Here is an 18,417-nt window from a genome sequence, read left to right as displayed (position 1 = left end):
CTTCACTCCATGCATCTTTCCAAACAAGTGTTAAATCACCACAGGATGTACTTTCCAACATCTTGAATGTATGAATGTTACTAAAGAACAGCTGTAGAAAACATGAAGCATCAAATTTCCCTCAATGAAATAAACACTTTTCTGGAGCATTAGGTAGTCTTCTGTGGACAGGAAGCTAAGGATGGAAGATTTAATTGTTTTAAGAATGTCTGTCTTAATCATCCTCTGCCTACTGGCTTTTTTCATAACTGAATTAAAAGAGCCCAAAAGGACATAGCTAATATCATATCAACCACTTTTTGTATATTTTTTATGCACTCAAAATATGTTAGAGCCATAAATTACTGCAATGTGATTTAAACATTGCTAAATCTGAAATTTATTATATCCCATTGCTGTCTTTATTTTTTTTTCTCAGTTTTTGTGGTAAATAGTAATTTTGCTGAATTTACAATACTGACACTGAATGATAAATGTCTTAAAAGCCTGAAATTTTCAAAGCATTTCACAGTTATTCATTTAAAAAAGTCATCCTCTGAAGAATTTACTCCCAGAATTACGTATGTAAATGAATTACTGTCAACTCGCAAATGGCTTGAGAACAAAGCATTCAAAAGGAACAATGTGATATTAGAAGACATTAATGAGCTTCTGCATATGGATTCTTTAAACCCTCTGCTTTGCAAGAGTCATTTCAAATACATAAAAAAAAAGAGGAAAAAAAAAAAAGAATTTATCTCTGTTCTGTGGATCTGCATGAAAATTATTTAATCTGTGTCTGTGAGTGACCAGAATTAACATGACTGGCAAAACAGTGGTGATAAAGTTATTGTAGGAAACTCATTGACTGCCTGCCGGGGTGGTCTCTTTGGAGGATGGTCAATGACTGGGAAAGCCCTGTTGCACCCGCTGCTTCACCCTGTCCTAGTGATATTGACTGCAATTAGATTATCGTGTGTTTAGTTACACCTGTGCTGTCTTGCTGTGAAGGCCCTCTTCCTGGAGCGATTGGTAGTGCAAGTTAACCACTACTAAATCCCAACAGTCAACACCAGGTGTAAGAGCATGACTATTTGAGAGTCTCTAGTTCCCATATGCTTTGTGCAAATTTACATAGGGCATCTGTAGTATGTTTCCCACACTCTCCATGATCTGCATTATCCATAATGATCAAGGGCCATGAAGTGGTAAAAACCTAGAAAATTCGACTTGTATCTTGAGTGACTGGGCGGTCCAGAATCTCCTCAGATAGTCTGTGCTTTGGTGAAAGAACAAGCAAACAGATCTCAATGGGTTCTAATAATGCTAACCTTTCTGAAAGCAGATTTTCATTAACTGTTATGTACTAAATGAGTTTTATGTTGTCTGCGCCATATTAACTGGGTATAATTGACCACAGGCAACAGGACTATGCAAAAAAGACCCGAATGCAATGTGTCTTGGGAAGAGCTTCAGGTCAAAAAGTGGCAGAAGTGCAACATTTGAAACTTCTGGGAAGGTACAGCATAATGACTGGTCGTGGGCCAATTTTATTGACTTCATGGGCGACCATTTGCTTATAAAACTCCTATAAAGGGAGATTTGTGGCTGGGGTGACATTGTTATGTAGCTGTTTAACAGCACATGGAGGAATAAGACTGAAGGGGAAGAGTCACATGTTGGTGCCTAGGAGATGATCCTGAGACTGGAACAAGCAAAGGTTTTGTCCCCCCCAATAAGTGTGCTTTCATGGCCAAACCCCAATGACCAGCACAATGTCTAGTTCAGATATTTTCCTCTGCCATCCAGCTCCAAACAGATATCCTGCAGTGCTATGAAGTATCCCTGTGCAAGAAAAATTGTTTCAGTTACATGAACAGGTCTTACACCCACATATTTTTAAAGGTGTTAAAAAACTGAGAGGATGTAAAATCCCAGATACTAGACTGGCTTAAGAATGGAAGTGAAGCCTTGGAAAAAGACTGAAAAGATTAATAAATGCTGGCCTTATTGCAGTAAACTGTTGTAAAGAAAATACTGGCTATCGAACATGAAAATACCTTTAAATCTATCCAAGAAAAAAAAAACAAAACACAATGAAATCAAATAAATTCTCGTGAATAACACTGAAGGAGCATCTAGGTGCTCTTCTGGGAGCAAGAGTCTGTGAAATGCATGAGGTCGCAGCATGCAATTCAGCTTTGCTTTTAATCTGTAGGATTTTATTTACTTGCAGATTTCCCATTGGATGAACTGTGGGGAACAAGGGGGAAAATAAAACCACAATAAGTCCAACATTTATCAAAGAGGAGAAATGGGTCCTAGCCATTGCTAGGGCAGCAAGATAACTTAAGTGACCTGTGCCCAAATGACTAAACTGGTAATCTGTGTTGTGCTTCTGTGACCATGAATGCCACTATGCCCTTGCCAGTGCTGCTTAGGAAGCTCAGTGCAATGGGGGCTTTGGAAAGGGAAAAACTTTTGCTCTTTGTGTTCTCCATCAAAAGAGGCTGACTCCAACCAGAGGAGTCCTGTCATTCTTAAAAAGCACGGAAGTCCCCAGCTCATCACATTTTTAAGCTTTGTGCTTCAACTAGACAATTAATCCTTAACCAGGCAGTTAATCCTGATCTAGAAGTCCCAGGCTACCCAGCTGCCATCATTAATGCTGCTGGAGAGACTAACTACATGGAAGGAAGGAATCAACTTATAAAGGAGTTTCTGGGAGGAACTGTAGGTAGAATTATTCTGGAATTATTTGGGAGGCAGGAGGAAAAGTACTCTGCAAAAATATTTTATAAGAGCCTGCTATGCGTTGCCAGTAAGTATAAAAAATTAAGGGACATCTCAGTCCCTGAATGACTTAGAAATTCAGAACAAAAAAGAAAACTAAGCTTCTAAATGTACATTCATAAACAACAAAATATAAGTAATATAATTACTGGTACAGCTATAACATTGGCCTGTTTCAGTGCATTTGAACTATTCATTCAGTTGTCAGCGGATGCAAGTTAAAACATGCAGTTCAGATCATACTGTTGTTGTCCCTCCCTGAGAACATCCAGCTTAAAGCCAACTTTACCAAATACTGTGCCACTCACTGGAGAAATTGTCAAATAAAGACTTCATCAAAAACAAAACAAACAAACAAATTAATCAACTCACCAATAAACACCCCCAGAGAAAACATATATGACCTGAAAACTTTGGTTTCAGGAAAATTTGCTTGTTTCCCTTATAGGTCAGCAAGTTCACTATCACCTTCCTTATCACACCAACAGAAAGGGAATGTCCCACAGCAGGGCTGCAGCCACGGCTTCCAGATGATGTTGTACAGGGAGAGCTGCTCTGGTACTGGAGTCAGTGTCCTGCGGTGCTCTTCTATGGCTCTCCCAATCCGCTCTACCACAGTGTCAAAGAGGGGCTCAGTGTCAGCTGACAGAGGTTTGGCTTCAGAAGGGTCTCGTGAAAGGTCAAACAGCAACGGAGGCTCATGCTGGGTCACACCTTCCCCAAAACATGGGCAAAATCCTCTGTCGTAACAAGCTCCAGCCCCGAGTGGATGGAATTTTGGGGTCACATAATGAGCCTTCCAGGTGGCTCCACCTGGCAGGAAAGAAAGAAGACTTTCAGTGATGCTGGTGGTTATCACCAGGTGTGTATCACAGGAGTGAATGTTTTCCTAGAGTTCATTTTTGGGCACTGGGTTGCACTTCAGCTCTATACTCACTAGTTGACATAGTATTGTAATTTCATTTAAATTAAATGCTACAAAATTAAATCAATAATTTGAAATGATTTCTATTTTTTTCTAATTTTCTAGTTTTCCAGCAGATATCACTTATCCCTGATTTTTTATTTATTTATTTATTTATTTATTTATTTATTTATTTATTCTATGAAGACATGCAAAAAAGATTTGAGGTTTCCATGGCTTGCTTTCAGGTAGCAGAAGGACAGACAAAAGACTGAGGAAAAGACTGAGACATGAGACAAAAAGGGCATGGACTTCCCAGGCCTAGCATTCAAATAGAGAGGTAGGTGAGACCCATCCTGAACACTAGTATCCTGCCTAGCATGACAGAGCTTGTGTCATGTGCCTGGAAGCTATGAGCAAAAACTTATTGCCATATAAGTAACGACAATGATATTAAGTTCTTTATCACCTTACACCTGGAATTAGTTGGAAAGCTGCAGTCCGAGAAAAACAAAACAAAACAAACCAAAACCAAAAAACAAAACAAAACAAAACAAAAATATGTTAGATAAATCTACCTTCCTTTAGACTGACCTCAATTCTTCAAAAGGATTCTTGTACTCACTGTCCTTCTGGTGCCACCGCACAGCATGTAAGTGAATGCCACAGTAATGAAACAGGAACTCATGCTCTGAGTGCTCAACTCTTCCTTGCAGTAAAGGCATCAGATCCCGGCCATCAATAACCCTAACAGAAAAAAGGGATGCCATCAGATTGGGTTAAGTTGTACGGCACTGTGTTTCCCCTGTACACCCCTGGTTGGAATTGACAGCTTTGAACAAGGAAGAGTTTGTAGAAGACTGCAAGTAGATGCTGAATCTCAAATGAAGGAAGAGGTGACTGAGCTGTGGTAACATTTATGTGTCTAGAAAAGGATCAGGAGTGATAAACAACATGGTAGGCCCTTAGAACTTGTTTCCAAAGTAGGTTTTCTATTGTTTTGGGAGAAAAGGGGGAATAATGACACTTATGTTTGTACCTGTCCTGTGGTACTACCCCTCCAGCCAGATGAGTTACTGTGGGGTAAATGTCCATAAGGCTTGTAGGTTCGTTGATAACTGTGCCAGCAGGTAACACTCCTGGCCATCTAAGTATTCCTGGGACACGGATTCCTCCTTCCCAGCCTCCCATAGCTTTTCCACCTTTAATCAAAAAAAAAAAAAAAAAAAATCATTAAAGTAAACATTTAAAAAATATATATTTCAGTTGAATGATACTGTATTAACATAAAACTATTTTTATCTTCATGAGTCTTCTGTACCCTCTTGATGTTACCACTAACTTCCTTCTCCTCAGCATCACTGATAATGTGTTCACTATATTACCCCATTTGTGACCTTATACTTTTACTCCTTTTTGTTATTTTATAAACACATAGTCCCATTAGAACTCAATGTGGATACATTTTCAGATATAAAGTGATTACACAGCCAAGTTCTCCTCTCTTTTGCAACCATATAACATACCTGTTGCAGTTAAAACAAAGTCTCAGATGTCAGATGAAGCTAATATTTATATATTATAAGTTACAACTAATAATTAAGCTAATAATATTTATATAAGTTACACATTCTTAATGAAAATTAACTTGTGATCAGTTGCTTCGTGAGGAAATGACAGCTTGAGAATTATTGCTTAAAAGAACATCTACACATGCTAGGACTGTGTATATTTTTGAATGCATAGTTAATAAGAGACAAAAATGCTTCTCAAGGATAAAAAGAGTTAACCCTGAAGCATGCAGTCTTATCTCATTTTTAGAGGTGTTCTGAGTACTTTGCTAGTTGTTGCTGGGTTGTCACCACCCCTGACAGCTCTTACCTCTGTATATTCCATTCCAGCCACCAAGCTGCCTTGTATCTTCTTGTCTTTCCAGCCATCCACCGTGATCAGAGGCAAAGTAAACCAGTGTAGTACTTTTCAAACCTTCCTTGTCAATAGCATCTAGAACCTGCCCTGTAAACACAGGAATATACGTGCATTAAAAAAATAAAAAATGTAGCTCACACAATATGGGTTTTAGCCTCTGACTTGCAAACATTAAAAAATGTAGGTCTACTCAGTGTTTAAAGGAAGAGTTATACAGCACTGAGATTTATAGATGTCATTTCACTGTCTATATAAAAGCACACAAAAAAAGACATGCCCTAAACCCTTCATGCAAGAACTACACCAGAAGTCTCTAGCCTCTATTGTAAAGGAGTGGTGTGCTGTAAAAATATGGAAAGAAATCTTTATTGAAGGTTCCCAGAAAGTAAGATTCTGCATAAGTGATGGCCATAGAGAAAAAATGTCTTATACATTTATCTTATAATTTTCTAGACCTTGGCTAGTATTTACATCAAGTTACTGGTATCATTTAACATATATTAACAATGTAAATCTTTTTTTTTTTTTTTTTTTTTTTTTTTTCTTCTTGATCTGATTCTGCCTTTTTAAGTATATCTTCAGTGTGCAAGTGTTTGAAAGATAGGTATGAAAAACTATTCTTTCTGTACATATACACCTGATTATTCCTTTTACAAATGTAACTACTTTTCCTACTGCATGGTTGGATAATAAAAAAATATTCTCCTTCTCCTTGAAAAAAACAGGTTCAAAAATTACTTGAATCTAATTTCTGGAAACATCAATTAACATTTATGAACATCTCTGGATTAGTGACTGGACTGAAAAATATTCAGTACTCTGCTGAATTCATCAGTCACAGAAAAATAGCCTGCTGTCTAACACCTGGAACTACATTTCTTATCAGTTTTATCACCTTCTTATGTGTGCTACTTAGAAGCAGATAAGACATGAACAGAAGAGGCTGAAATTACATGATCTGGAATAAATAAAGAAAGTTAAATAGTTCTTAGTTCATGTAGTATTTACAAAGAGAAGCAGATGGTTATCTTCAGAGCAGCCAAGGGGACATGGTTATAACTGGTAAACACTAGACAAAAAAATAGATTCACTTGGTCCAAAACTGGAGAAAATAAAAAGCCAACAGTGTAAGCAGTGCTCATACAAGGCTGATGTTACGACTTTTTTTTTTTTTCCTTCTTGCTTTTAATTCTCTTCCTTGTTTTTTGAATGAATAACAACTGCATTTTTATTGCATATTCACACCTAGGCATTAGCTAGAGAGACACTCTTATTTGCTATGGCCACTTACCCACCATCCAGTCCATCTCCTCTACATTGTCTCCATACAAACCATGGCTGCTCTTCCCAAGAAACTTCTCTGTGGTGAGGAGAGGGGTGTGGGAGTGTAAAAAGGAAAGAAAGAGGAGGAATGGCTTGTGCTTATTTCTAAAAAACAGAAATCAACGCTTTGTTACTAGGAGGAGGGTTCTCAATACATATAGAGGTCAATAATAATGGAAAACAGTATTATGATTTACATATGTATTTCAGCAGCCACTTCAGAACTATCTTACTTTGTAAGGTATTAAAATCCAGTGATTAGGATCTGTCTGATAAAATAATGTTTGGTTCTCTTTTTTCTCTGAATCATACATAGAAAAGTTTCATATTGAAGCTCCAATTTCATCTCTTGTAAACCATCACCATGCTACTGAAATGAAGACAGTGAGTTCATTGCCTGTCAGTGGCTCCCCACATCGGTCCATACAGTAACGTTAATCCACAGCTCTTCTTATCTTTCCCTTACCCATACACACATTTCTGCCACAAGCTGTTGTTATCCTTTAAAGTTTCACTGTTGGACTCACGGAATGGAATTGAATAGAATGGAATTGAATAGAATGGAATAGAATAGAACAGAACAGAACAGAACAGTTCTGGTCCTACAATGATGAGAAAGTCCAACTGCCTGACCACTTTGGGGCTAACCAAAAGTTAAGTCATATTATTAAGGGCATTATCCAATGTCTCTTGAACACTGACAGACATAGAAATATGCATTTCCTCAAAATAGTCTATGAACATTCAATCTAATATGTGGAAATTTGGAAAGGTTATCCACTTCAATGAAGCTAGGAATAACAGATGTCTTTAAGAGGCAGTTAATTTATGGCTTAATACTGTAGTGCCATTATTAGCATTATTAGTAATTAATAGGCATAATGCTATTTATATTATTTTATTTATTATATTATTTACAGTTATAGAAATTACAGTTTGCCCAGAGAAACCATGGATGCCCCATCACTGGAAGTATTCAAGGCCAGGCTGGATGGGGCTTTGGACAACCTGGTCTGGTGGGAGATGTCCCTGCCCATTGGAGGGGGATTGGAACTGGGTGGGATTTAAGTCCCTTCCAACCCAAACCATTCCGTGATTCTAAGATTCTACAAAGACTTCACATGGGAAAATGCTGTTGAAAGATATGCAAGAACCAGAATAAATGTGATCAAAGGAAATTTAGTTTACCTTTCAATAAATGCAATGGACTCTCTCAAGATAAGTGATGTAGTCCTTTCTGTCACCATTGGCTGCTCAGTAATTTCATGGTTTCTCATCATAATGCAGTTCCAGTATCTCACAAATCCATAGCTTGAGAACCATGACACAAAGAACAGGAGACTAAACCCAGCAAGACAGGTTAGTGTTTTCCAGCGGACTGGAATCAAGCCAGTGATTCTACCTAGGGCAGCAGTGAGTGTAAAAAGGCAAATCATCTGAGTGTAAAGCCAGAGTTTCCTTCTGAAGACTCTGTCCATCTCTGGTGCTTCTGTTGTTTGGCAGTCACTTATTAGCGTAAAAGGCATCCCATAAAAATAATCAAACCCATGGTTCAAAGGGTGATGACAGTGGTCGTTGCGGGATTCACAGTTAACACCTTGATGCCACTTCCCTGAAAATATGCATTATTAAAACATAGAGTTAATATTTACAAATGAACTTTTTCTCATTAATAACATTTCTCAAAAAATGTTTTCTTTTCCTACTTCTTCATCCTACAGATACATACTGATTAGGGACCAATAAAATGGAATATATCTTATAATTGGTGAAAGTTAACCACTACAATTTATGAATTCCCACCAGAGTTATTTCCACCACCCAGTTAGGGTGCTCTGTATTCATGCCATGTAGCTTTGATCAAATGCAACAAAGTCTGAACTATAAAGGCAACAAGAAATAAGGAAGACCTCGGGTTTTAAGAACTTTGTAAAATGTATGGCTTTCCTGGAGACCTGTCAGGTATGAAATAGGAGGAAGGAGTCCTTTTGTAAGCATAGGTAAAAATAACACTGTTCTGTTGTCTCTTTACTTTTAAGATGCTATGGATTTATTTATTTATTTATTTATTTTTCCTGGAAGTTTTGGATGACTTAATGGCAGTCCTGTGGCAACACTCAGTGATGTGTTAGTGACAGCTATGACAGCGCAATTAATTAGCTTGCATCTCAACAGTGAGTTTGCCAGGCAAACCATCAGATCCAGAATAATTTGAGCTCAGGAGATCAAGATTTATCATGAAATTACACATATGTAAGTAACTTTGCTGATAATAATATCTCCATATTTTGGATGAGAATAGAAAGTTTTGTTTTATAAATATTTTGTTGTCATTTATTTGTATTTAGTCAAGTTTTAAATCATCAAAGACTTTTTTTTTTTTTTAATTTAAATAATAAAGTCTTCATATATCAAAAGGAACACCTCATGGCTGTTTGCAATTGCAATACCATTTGTTCTTTATTATGAACATATGTCCACTATTATGATGAATAGCACATCAAAATCATACGTTTCCTGCCTCTTAAGTCTATTCAACCAGACTGGTTAGGTACTTACAGGGAAACATAACAAGTTGTTTCATTTGGCTCAAACACTGAGGCTTACAGATATGTGAATCGAGTGATCAGAATCTACCCTTTTTTTTTTTTTTTCTTCTTCTTTTTTTTTTTTTTTGGTTGTTTTGTTTTGTTTTCTCAGAGGAGCAGTTTAATTAACTCCGATGTAATGTAGGCTTTGGATACCAGATTTAAAGATCAAAATGAACTCTTTGAATTTTACTTGAAAACTAATTTGCAACCAGTTCTTATTGTGGAGTAAAGAATTGTGCACTGACAAAAACATATTATCCTAAGCAATTGGTTCACTATGTTACAACTACATATACTAACAGTGAGACCCCTGAGTAGATTTCAAAAGAATTGCAATGCATTACAATAGGAGCAGAAAAATCTACTTTGGAGGGGAAAAATGCTACTTTTTGGATGTAAATATAAAATTTTATTATTGGTGGATGAATTATTTTCAGATAAAATTCAGTTTACCTCAAAATATATTTAGAGACAACTATAAAATGAGACAAGTGAGTAATAAACATACAAATGTATTGGTCATAAATACAGGTGCAGTTAATGTATTCTTGGGCTTCAGATGCACTTCAACATCTAAATCTCTAGCTGAGATTGATAAAGGCTTCTGACATGCTGCAAAAGACTCAAAGCCATAGATAATAAATTGTCTGATTAAGATAAATTAATCTTTGCGGCCCTATTATACAACAGTATATTTCTGACTACAAAGACTTTGTAAAGCATTTCTCAACATAAAGTCTGCTTATCACGTTAAGCCATAGTTTATTAGTAGGAATTAACTTTACAGTCACACTGGCTGTGCTCATAACAAACCAAACATAAACCACTTAGGTGGATCAATTTAGTGGCTATTCAGCTGCGGCGATGTGGGCATGTGCTGTGTAAGATTTCTTGCTTCATGACTCAGCTCAGGAACATTTGTGTTTCCTCAGTCTGTGAAACTATGTGATATATCTAAGATAAACAATTATTTGAAACTGGATCATGACAAAAAAAGTTATGACTGTGTTAAAAAAATGTCCTATAAAATATAAAGTAAAATGGATTTCTTATTAATGCTGAAGGAGATAATGTTTCATGGGCTGTACTGAAATACTGGTGAACTACTGTGGCATGCTGCACTTAAATAATTGTTTTGTTTGTTTTTGAAAGACCAAATCCTGTGACATTTTGAACTGATTCTATTGCTTTAAGTAGCAGCTGTTGTCTTTTCTATAGAAAAAAAACAGCTCTGTCTGCTCTGCTCTGTGTAAAGCATGCACACACATCTTTGCATGAAACTCATGTATTTGTTTCTTATTTAATAGCACTGGAATAATTATCATATAACTGGTAGAATAGTATTTAAGGGATATTTTTAACAACATATTTTCCAGTATATCTTTTAACAACCACAGGCCAATGTGTTTGAAAGCAGACCAACAGTAAAGATTGTTTTTTATCACATATTTGTTCTTTTAAGAGAGATTCTTTTTGGTCAAGACTTCTTCTTACATAATATTCTTTTATCAGGAAATAAAAATATTACTGTTGTGACATAAGCAGTTGCTAATCAAACCAAATAGTCTGAATGGAACATCCTCAGGAACATCTCTTTACCTATTAGTCCTGTGCTGTAGCCTTGTTGCTGCAGAATTTTGGCAAAAGTAGTTTCATTTGGAGGGAGCCCTCCTGAGCCACCATTCCAAAAAATAACGCGATAATTGTTTATTGCATCCATTCCTACAAAATATAATAAAATCTCAGTAAGTAGAAATGGTAGTTTTATCAAATATACTTTCTCAATTCCTGGTTTCATTGGTATTATAGTGTCAAATGTTTATCCTAATGCTGTTTATTTGGGGAAATCAATCTTGGACAGCATACAAGGATGAGATTTAAAAGATTTAATTCTCTCCATTGTGTATTACCCGTCCTTCTTAGCATCTGATACTGCACCATTTTATCTGGAATGGCACAGTCTTACAGATGCATTTCTATGTTGCAGTGGCATCCAGGCTGCATGCAGTATACTTGTCTGGTGTGTTGGTGAAGGCAGGGAGCAGGGCAGGGAGATTTCAGCCCTCTCTCAGCCTCAAACTCCAGCTTGCATAAGGCTGCCTGCAAACTCACAATGTCCCTGCATGGTGGCAAGGCTGGTATACGACTACTGAAACCCACAGGGCAGCTATATAGCACCCTAATCTTCTCCTCAGATTTACACCCTGTTATTCAGCATTATATACTGGCATAACCTCATCATATGATGTGATGTGAAGTATGAAATGTCTTAAAAGTGTTGAACAGCCCTGCTGTTACAGCGGGACACAGACTCTGTACAAGTTCATGTGCATTTTTCAGCTATCTCAGTGGGAGCTATAAGGATGAAAGTAGGATGACATGTCAGCTTCAAAATGCCTCAGGAATGAAGGCACTGAAAATTTTTGCAATAGAACAAGCATTAGAGTCACTGTTAGAAACGTACAGAGCTATTTGCTTTTCATACCTCTTCAGCTCAGGAATGCATTTTGACAGGATAGTATTTTTTCTTCAAAAACAGTACTGGGAAAAATAATGTAGCTGTCAAACTGTTATTTTGTAGGACAGATGAATTTTGATATATAGGTTTACAAAGCTGACCTGTAAATGACTCACTCTGCATGCAGACTGGGGAGAATGGGCACAAATCTGCATAGATCTATTATGTTCCCTGAAAGGCTCTGTTATTTCTTATATCTGATGAGGAGTCCCCCAAAACCAAAGTTAAATGTAACTAGTGTTTTAAAGATGTGTTACTATCATACTCTGTGTAATAACTTATTTGAATGAAACAATTTGTACCAACTCCATTCTGGCTGCAATCTGTTCAATACAGCACAAAAATGCAACCAGAGTTGCTAGCTGGTGGGGAGTGAGATGCTCTGAAAAGCTGGCTCTTCTCTGCCTTACTTCCCTCTGGGCTGGTTCATTGTATGTCATAAATATAGATGCCGCCTCCAAGGTACTAGACCTAGCTGGTGAGTCTTTTGTGTCCCTAGTCAGGGACGGTAAGTCTATGGCACTCTGTCTCTGCATGCCTTCATTCCTTTGTGCCCACTGTATGACACTCTTCCCTTCAGCAATAAAGCAATGTTTAAAAGCTACTTGGCTGTGCAAGGCAAACCTGATCGGAGAGGATATCTGCCAGTGAGGAAAGCTGCTCTGCTTGGGGTGCAAAGTGGAGCTGCAGCGATGTGTTGGGTCAGTTTCACTCCTTCCTTTGCTAGGCGATCAATGTTTGGGGTCCTAAAAATGCAACCAACACTGTCAGGTATTATTCAGAGGGCCTTCAAGGGAATGAGAATGAGGAATAGTACACTTATCTTAATTTTTGGAAGTTTATTCTATTTGAAATATTTTGATTTCTTTTATTTATTTTCAAGAAGGGGGATGATTTTTTTTTTTCTTTTCATTTAACAATAGCTACCTGGATAAATTTCAAGCCAATCATTCCCTCTTTTTTCCTAAGTCCAATGAAGGGTCTTTGCAAAATGCATCCCACTGCTCTTGAAGAAGAGAACTCATGCCTTGGGGATGATGTTATCTTGAAGGCTGAGCCATGCAGAGCCTCATCACCCGTCTATCTGAAACTTGCCTGTTGGTGCCAGCAGGGTGAGATTCTGAGATCTTTGCTGGATGCTGGGAGTGCTCCCACCAAGTCTGGTTTTGTTCAGAGAAATAACGTGCTGGTAGGAAGCCAGCAGGTATTAATGTGGCATGATTTTTAAAGAGAAGACAAATTCCATGTCCCCATGTCTGTATATAGAAGTATTTCCTAGTAACATAGTTCATCACAGTGATTAAAACTGTATTTCGATGTGAGACTTGGAAAGAATGGCAAAACAGACTTGAAAGAGGTAATGAGGCCTGATATGCTGAAAGAGGAGACAGCATTTTTATCTTCAGGTATATGCAAAAACATACCATTTCTCAGTATTGGGCAGTTAAGGAATACACAAGAACTATTGTCACATTCTCAGAGTGGAAGAGCTCTGGATAGCAGAGCTGTCTGTGGGAATGCCCTCTAGTGTGTGAGATAATCCTGGTAGTGCTTGATATTTACATAGAGGACCACCCCCCCCCCCCCCCCCCCCAGGAAATGTCCCCAGTTCCCCAGTTCTCCAGTAAACAAATTTGAATAGAGCTCTAATGGCTGCTGATGGGCAGAGGATCTCAGGCTTATGGGAAATAACACCAGGTCTGTTCATTATTACAGTTTGTTTCCTTACCTGATAGTATCATTCCCATAGCAACCTACATCCCCTATGCCAAGATCATCAGCCATCAACAGGACAAAGTTTGGCTGCGTGATGGTGGAAAGCTGTGCCAGTGGTGGCTGCAGAAGCAGACCAAAAATCATGGACGTGACCAGGGATGTCCTGAAACACAGAAGAAGAAAAGAAGCCAAAGGCCTGTCCATTCATCCCTCCCACTACTCATGGCCAAAGACCTTCCCACATGAGCTTGTCTGTAGACCAGACCATTCTCTGCCCAAAACACAAAGGGCATCTTAGATTTTGATCACTGACCCAAGCAGATGTCATAAAAAGGAAAGTGTCAGGAGCATAAATTTAAGATATCCTTTCCCATTTTTTTACAAACTTCTCATGAGCAGTGTCCCTTGGGAATCTACACATTAAAGATAATGAAAAAAATATTTTGCTTTAATAATTTGAGATGTTTCTAGAAATTGGTTTGGGAAACCGAGAATTTGGTCAGCTTCCACTGACATCCTTCTTGTTCAGATTGAGACCTTTGTGTTAAAAACAATGGTAAGAACAAGAATCAACCAAACAGACAAAAAAAAAATAAATCACATTGTGAGTATATTTTATGGTTAAAAAAAAACATTCTTTTATAATATCATGTTCTGTCATCATTAACCTTAGATCACTTTAGATTTAATAATGATATAAAAAGAATTCATGAACTCTTTCTTACCAGTAAGATGTTAGTTGCCAAATCATTTTTGCATTTGGGGTGCTCAGATCCTGTAAAACCAAGAGAGAACCTTGTCATGCTTGCATCTTCCTAGTAATCAAGGCAATAAAAATAGATAAAAACTTAATCAAAGCCTTACAATATTCATTCTGTTTTATTACTTTAGTTTGACTTTGATCAGCTCCTACATGAAGAATAGTAAAGGCATTAAAGTAATTTTTATTGATAGGACTTCTTCACTTCTTAGAGGAATTTTGTTCTTTTGTGAAGTTTTTCTTAAAGTAGCAAAATATTTCTTCTTTGTTACATGTCTTAGCTTTATAAAAATACTTAGAATTCAGTCACAAAGAAAAGATCTCTTTAAAACCTAGTCCTCAATATCATTATTTTTCTGTAATCACAGAGACAGAAGCAGCCTGCTGCTTCTTCTTATAATGTGCCAAGTTTCCTTTCAGGCTTATGAGGGATATCTTTAGCCATAGAAATTCTAGTCATCTTCTTTCAATGATGACATTTTCACAGAAGACACCAAATCTGTGTCCTCCTGTTGTTTGGCTTTATACTCTGAGTTGAGCCTTTTTCCTTCTTTGTATGTGTCAGATTTCAGGGTTTTAAACAATTTTCCCTTTCTCTGTACAGCTTTCTGCAAAGGTTCTTCTGGATCATTCTCTTTTACTACCAGGACAAGACAAAATGTTAAAAGGCTTTAAAGTTGAAGCTGAGTGACAAGGCTTTTCAACAGACTCCTTTCATTTTTTTCCCATGTCTGGTTAAATTATTCCAAGTGTCCCAATTTTAAAAATCTTGTTGGTTTAACTTTTGTTTTCCAGAAATTACACTATTTAGCAGCATAGTTAATAGCCATGGTTTGTACATTTTATTGATCAATACTACAAGCCTCACTGTGAAAAAGTACATTTCTGTGCTTAGAAAATTGATATTCAGACATGCACAATGCATAAATGCTGGTGCAGCACTGCTATCTACAGACATTCAAACTTTGTTTCCTGCATCTGAATTTGTGCCTTTGCTGCATCCTAGGCCTTTACAGGAGAGATACTGGAGTACAGCTCAGCCATGCTTTATGTATACATACTACTTGCCCTAAAACAGGTGAAATTAATGGGAATTTGAAGGGTTTCCTTAGAAGCTGCCTGTGAAATAGCAGGTAAAATACAGAAAACAGCTTGCTCTGCTTCATGACATTACCTCTGTCAGGCCGCTTGCTCAGTGAAAGCAGCAGGAGTGCTGCCAGAAGAACCCTAGCAGGTCCTGGGGGAATTAGAGGGATAATCAGAGCATTTTTTTCCCTGTTCCTCACCTTTTTGAGAAGAAAGAGAGGGCCCCACGTCCCCACACAGTGGTGCTGCTAACTTGGCCATGAGCACTTTTGGGAACAAAACCTTGTGGGGCCTGTATGGCTCTGCTATGGGAACCAAACCCAGCTTCAAGCAAGACTTTCCTCTCTCTCCCATTAATTAACCCCCTCAAATATAATGTAGATTTTATTCCTTTATCCATTTTAATAATCTAGGAGGTGGGGTGGGGGTGTAACTTGCAGGTCTTCCTTACCTTACTGTTTTCATTTACTGACTGAATTTTTTATGTCCATCTCTGCTTTTCTATCAAAATCCTCACAAGATACTGAGATCCCAATTCAAGCCAGTTTGCATACGATAAATTATTCATATTTTCTGATATGCTCAGATGCACTTTTCACATTCTTTATTCTCAGATACTTTTCACAAAAACAGTACCCATTTGTGGCATCAGCTACGTAACACTCAGTGGAAGCTCTTCCAGGTTATATTCCATTCAGTCTGCTACTCTTCAGACTGTCAAAATATCTTCTAAATAGTCCTTATCTGTAGTCTTCGCATAGATAAAAAAAGTCAGACTCACTCACAATAAGTTCGCTGCAGCCTTCGAAACACTTCCTCGAGATATTTTTATCTACAGCAGCAAGAAACTTTTTCAAACACCCGTTAAAATTTTCCTGAGCATTTCCAGAGACAGCAAGGGAGAAATACAGTACCTGGTAATATCAAGTTAGGCTCAAAGCAGGCAGCTGATGCACTGGAGTGTGAGCTTATTTTCAGTCGACTTAAAAACAAACCAATTTTTCGGCACAGCAACTACTACTACAGCACGGCATCTAACATCTGTTGCTGAAGGCAGTCCTTAAATCTGCCCTGGCTGCTCATGCGCATTTTTCCACAGGAAAGCCTTGCTGTACTAGAGCTAACAAGCCGCTGGATGGTCTGACTTACACTGGAGTCCCTCAAGCTGTACATCCTGCCATTCGCACAACGACAACATTCATACAGGCATGAAGATCAGGCTGGGAGCACCAGAAATGTAGCTAAAATGCTTTTTGCCCAGCCACCGTGTTTTCACAGGAAGCAAAGAACCTCCTTCAAGTCTGACAGGCTCCAATGAAAGACGCTATAAGTAACAGCTCCCAATAAACCTCCCCGCATTCCACCAAGGAGAACAGAAAATTACTGTACTTACAAAGCAGCAATTCTTTGCCTGTGGAAACAGGAATGGAGTGCATATCTTCACTTTATGGCAACCCCAAGCACCAGCAGTGATGACGAGGTCACCTCTGCACATGCAGTAAGAAGCAGTTTTAGGGTGTGGGAAGGAAATGGCAGGAAGAGACCTGAGTTTGCCTTTGCGGAAAATGAGTCATTCAGCTTCATATCTGAGCATTGCCTGTTTTCTAGTCATGTGGGCTAATGCTTTCTTTCTTAACTTTTCTTCTTTGAGCCCTGTTGTACCAAGCGTTTTTGGAAAATATGAAATACTAACAAACAACAATCTTGCATTGCTGACACAGAATTTCCTGCGCTTTCATGCCTCAAAAGAGAAGGGATGTTGTTACGAGTTGGTGGTTCACCAGCAACTGCAGTGCTCAGGTTACTTTGCTAGTGGAACATGTCTGAGGCTAGCTACAGCACTGTACAGGACCCCTATTCCACTCTCTCCCAACCCAAAATTTCCGTGCTGGAGAGGTTACAGCTGGCGCACACAGAAATGATGTCTTTGGTTTCTCTTCTCTCCTTCTACACTCAGTGCCTGCTTCCTTATCCGCACCCTCCTCTGCAGTTACTCAATCTTTACATCTTCAGTTCACTTTCCCCTTCACTTTAGCATTTCAGGATTCATTAACACACATGCAGTTTCTGATTGTCTCATGCCCTCTGCTGTTGTGTGTTTTCTAAAATGAAAGCACGTTCAGAGTTGCTGCATTTTTCTGTCCAGGATGCAATCAGTCCCAATGCTGACAGGGGCAGGCCCTCTTGCAGCTGGGGTCTCCTCCACAGCTCTTCTGTTGCTTCTTATGGTTTTCCATGGCTTCTTGCAAATTGTATAGTATTTGTAATGGAAAACCACAAAGTATAACTGCTGTGTTATTTACTAAATTTAGAGTGTAGCAGAAAATTGAATACACGTCTACAGTGACATTGCAGGAACATGTCTCCTTGTTTTATTTGTGGCCTTCTAACTCATAAGGAGCTAGCCCAGATCACTACTGTGTAAGCAGCACTCCTTAAAGCCTGGCTACTGGCAATTGCCATCTGGGCACAACTAGGGTGTAAGGAAGATAAAGGAAGAAGAGTGGTTCTTGTAGTTTAAGGAGAATCCTCTCACAATGGCAAGTGGTGTTTATTTTGGTGTTTTATCTTGGAGAGGGAGAAAGATGAATGCCCTTTCACTGATGCCACATACAGAGGGCTTTTTCACAAGTTCTAGGCCAAGCTAATTCTGTTCCCTGCTGCTGCACTATCTGTACCTATTTTCTGTGGGGAAATCTTCAGAAAGCCTGTATTTATTCTGAACTAGGAATGAATGTGGAATTTTTCAAAAGTCTTGCATACGTCTTTTAGCCTTATTTTCTTTAAAACAAGTGCTGGAGGAAATATCACTTACCAA

At 38.2% G+C, this 18,417-nt stretch overlaps 1 protein-coding gene across 2 annotated transcripts; it reads right to left on the bottom strand.

The window, feature by feature from the left end:
* Positions 1-355: 355 nt before the first annotated feature.
* On the bottom strand, positions 356-17,173 carry LOC101792097 (arylsulfatase D). 2 transcript variants are annotated; one of them, XM_027447347.3, is made up of 11 exons: positions 16,993-17,173; positions 14,479-14,528; positions 13,767-13,916; positions 12,662-12,783; positions 11,119-11,241; positions 8,117-8,540; positions 6,897-7,033; positions 5,558-5,692; positions 4,716-4,878; positions 4,302-4,423; positions 356-3,585 (listed from the first exon to the last, which is right to left on the bottom strand). In XM_027447347.3, the coding sequence occupies exons 1-11, from the start codon at positions 17,092-17,094 to the stop codon at positions 3,215-3,217; spliced, it is 1,899 nt and encodes a 632-aa protein (XP_027303148.1). In that variant the 5' UTR covers positions 17,095-17,173; the 3' UTR covers positions 356-3,214. The 2 variants fall into 2 exon arrangements, with proteins under 2 accessions (XP_027303148.1, XP_027303151.1); XM_027447350.3 differs by lacking the exon at positions 16,993-17,173 and adding an exon at positions 16,514-16,897.
* Between the last annotated feature and the right edge of the window lie 1,244 nt (positions 17,174-18,417).

This window comes from Anas platyrhynchos, chromosome 1, assembly GCF_047663525.1.
Source record: "Anas platyrhynchos isolate ZD024472 breed Pekin duck chromosome 1, IASCAAS_PekinDuck_T2T, whole genome shotgun sequence".
In the NCBI taxonomy this organism is placed as follows: Eukaryota; Metazoa; Chordata; class Aves; order Anseriformes; family Anatidae; genus Anas; species Anas platyrhynchos.
This window is presented reverse-complemented; position numbering and strand designations above follow the sequence as displayed.

What these genes read in the sequence shown, in the direction of transcription:
- LOC101792097 (XM_027447347.3), bottom strand. Translation starts at nt 17,094, where the DNA reads ATGTGCAGAGGTGACCTCGTCATCACTGCTGGTGCTTGGGGTTGCCAT. An exon ending in CAGATATCCTCTCCGATCAG is followed by an intron (nt 11,242 to 12,661) that starts GTTTGCCTTGCA and finishes TATATTTTGTAG; the next exon opens with GAATGGATGCAATAAACAAT. An exon ending in CTACAGCACAGGACTAATAG is followed by an intron (nt 8,541 to 11,118) that starts GTAAAGAGATGT and finishes GCATATTTTCAG; the next exon opens with GGAAGTGGCATCAAGGTGTT.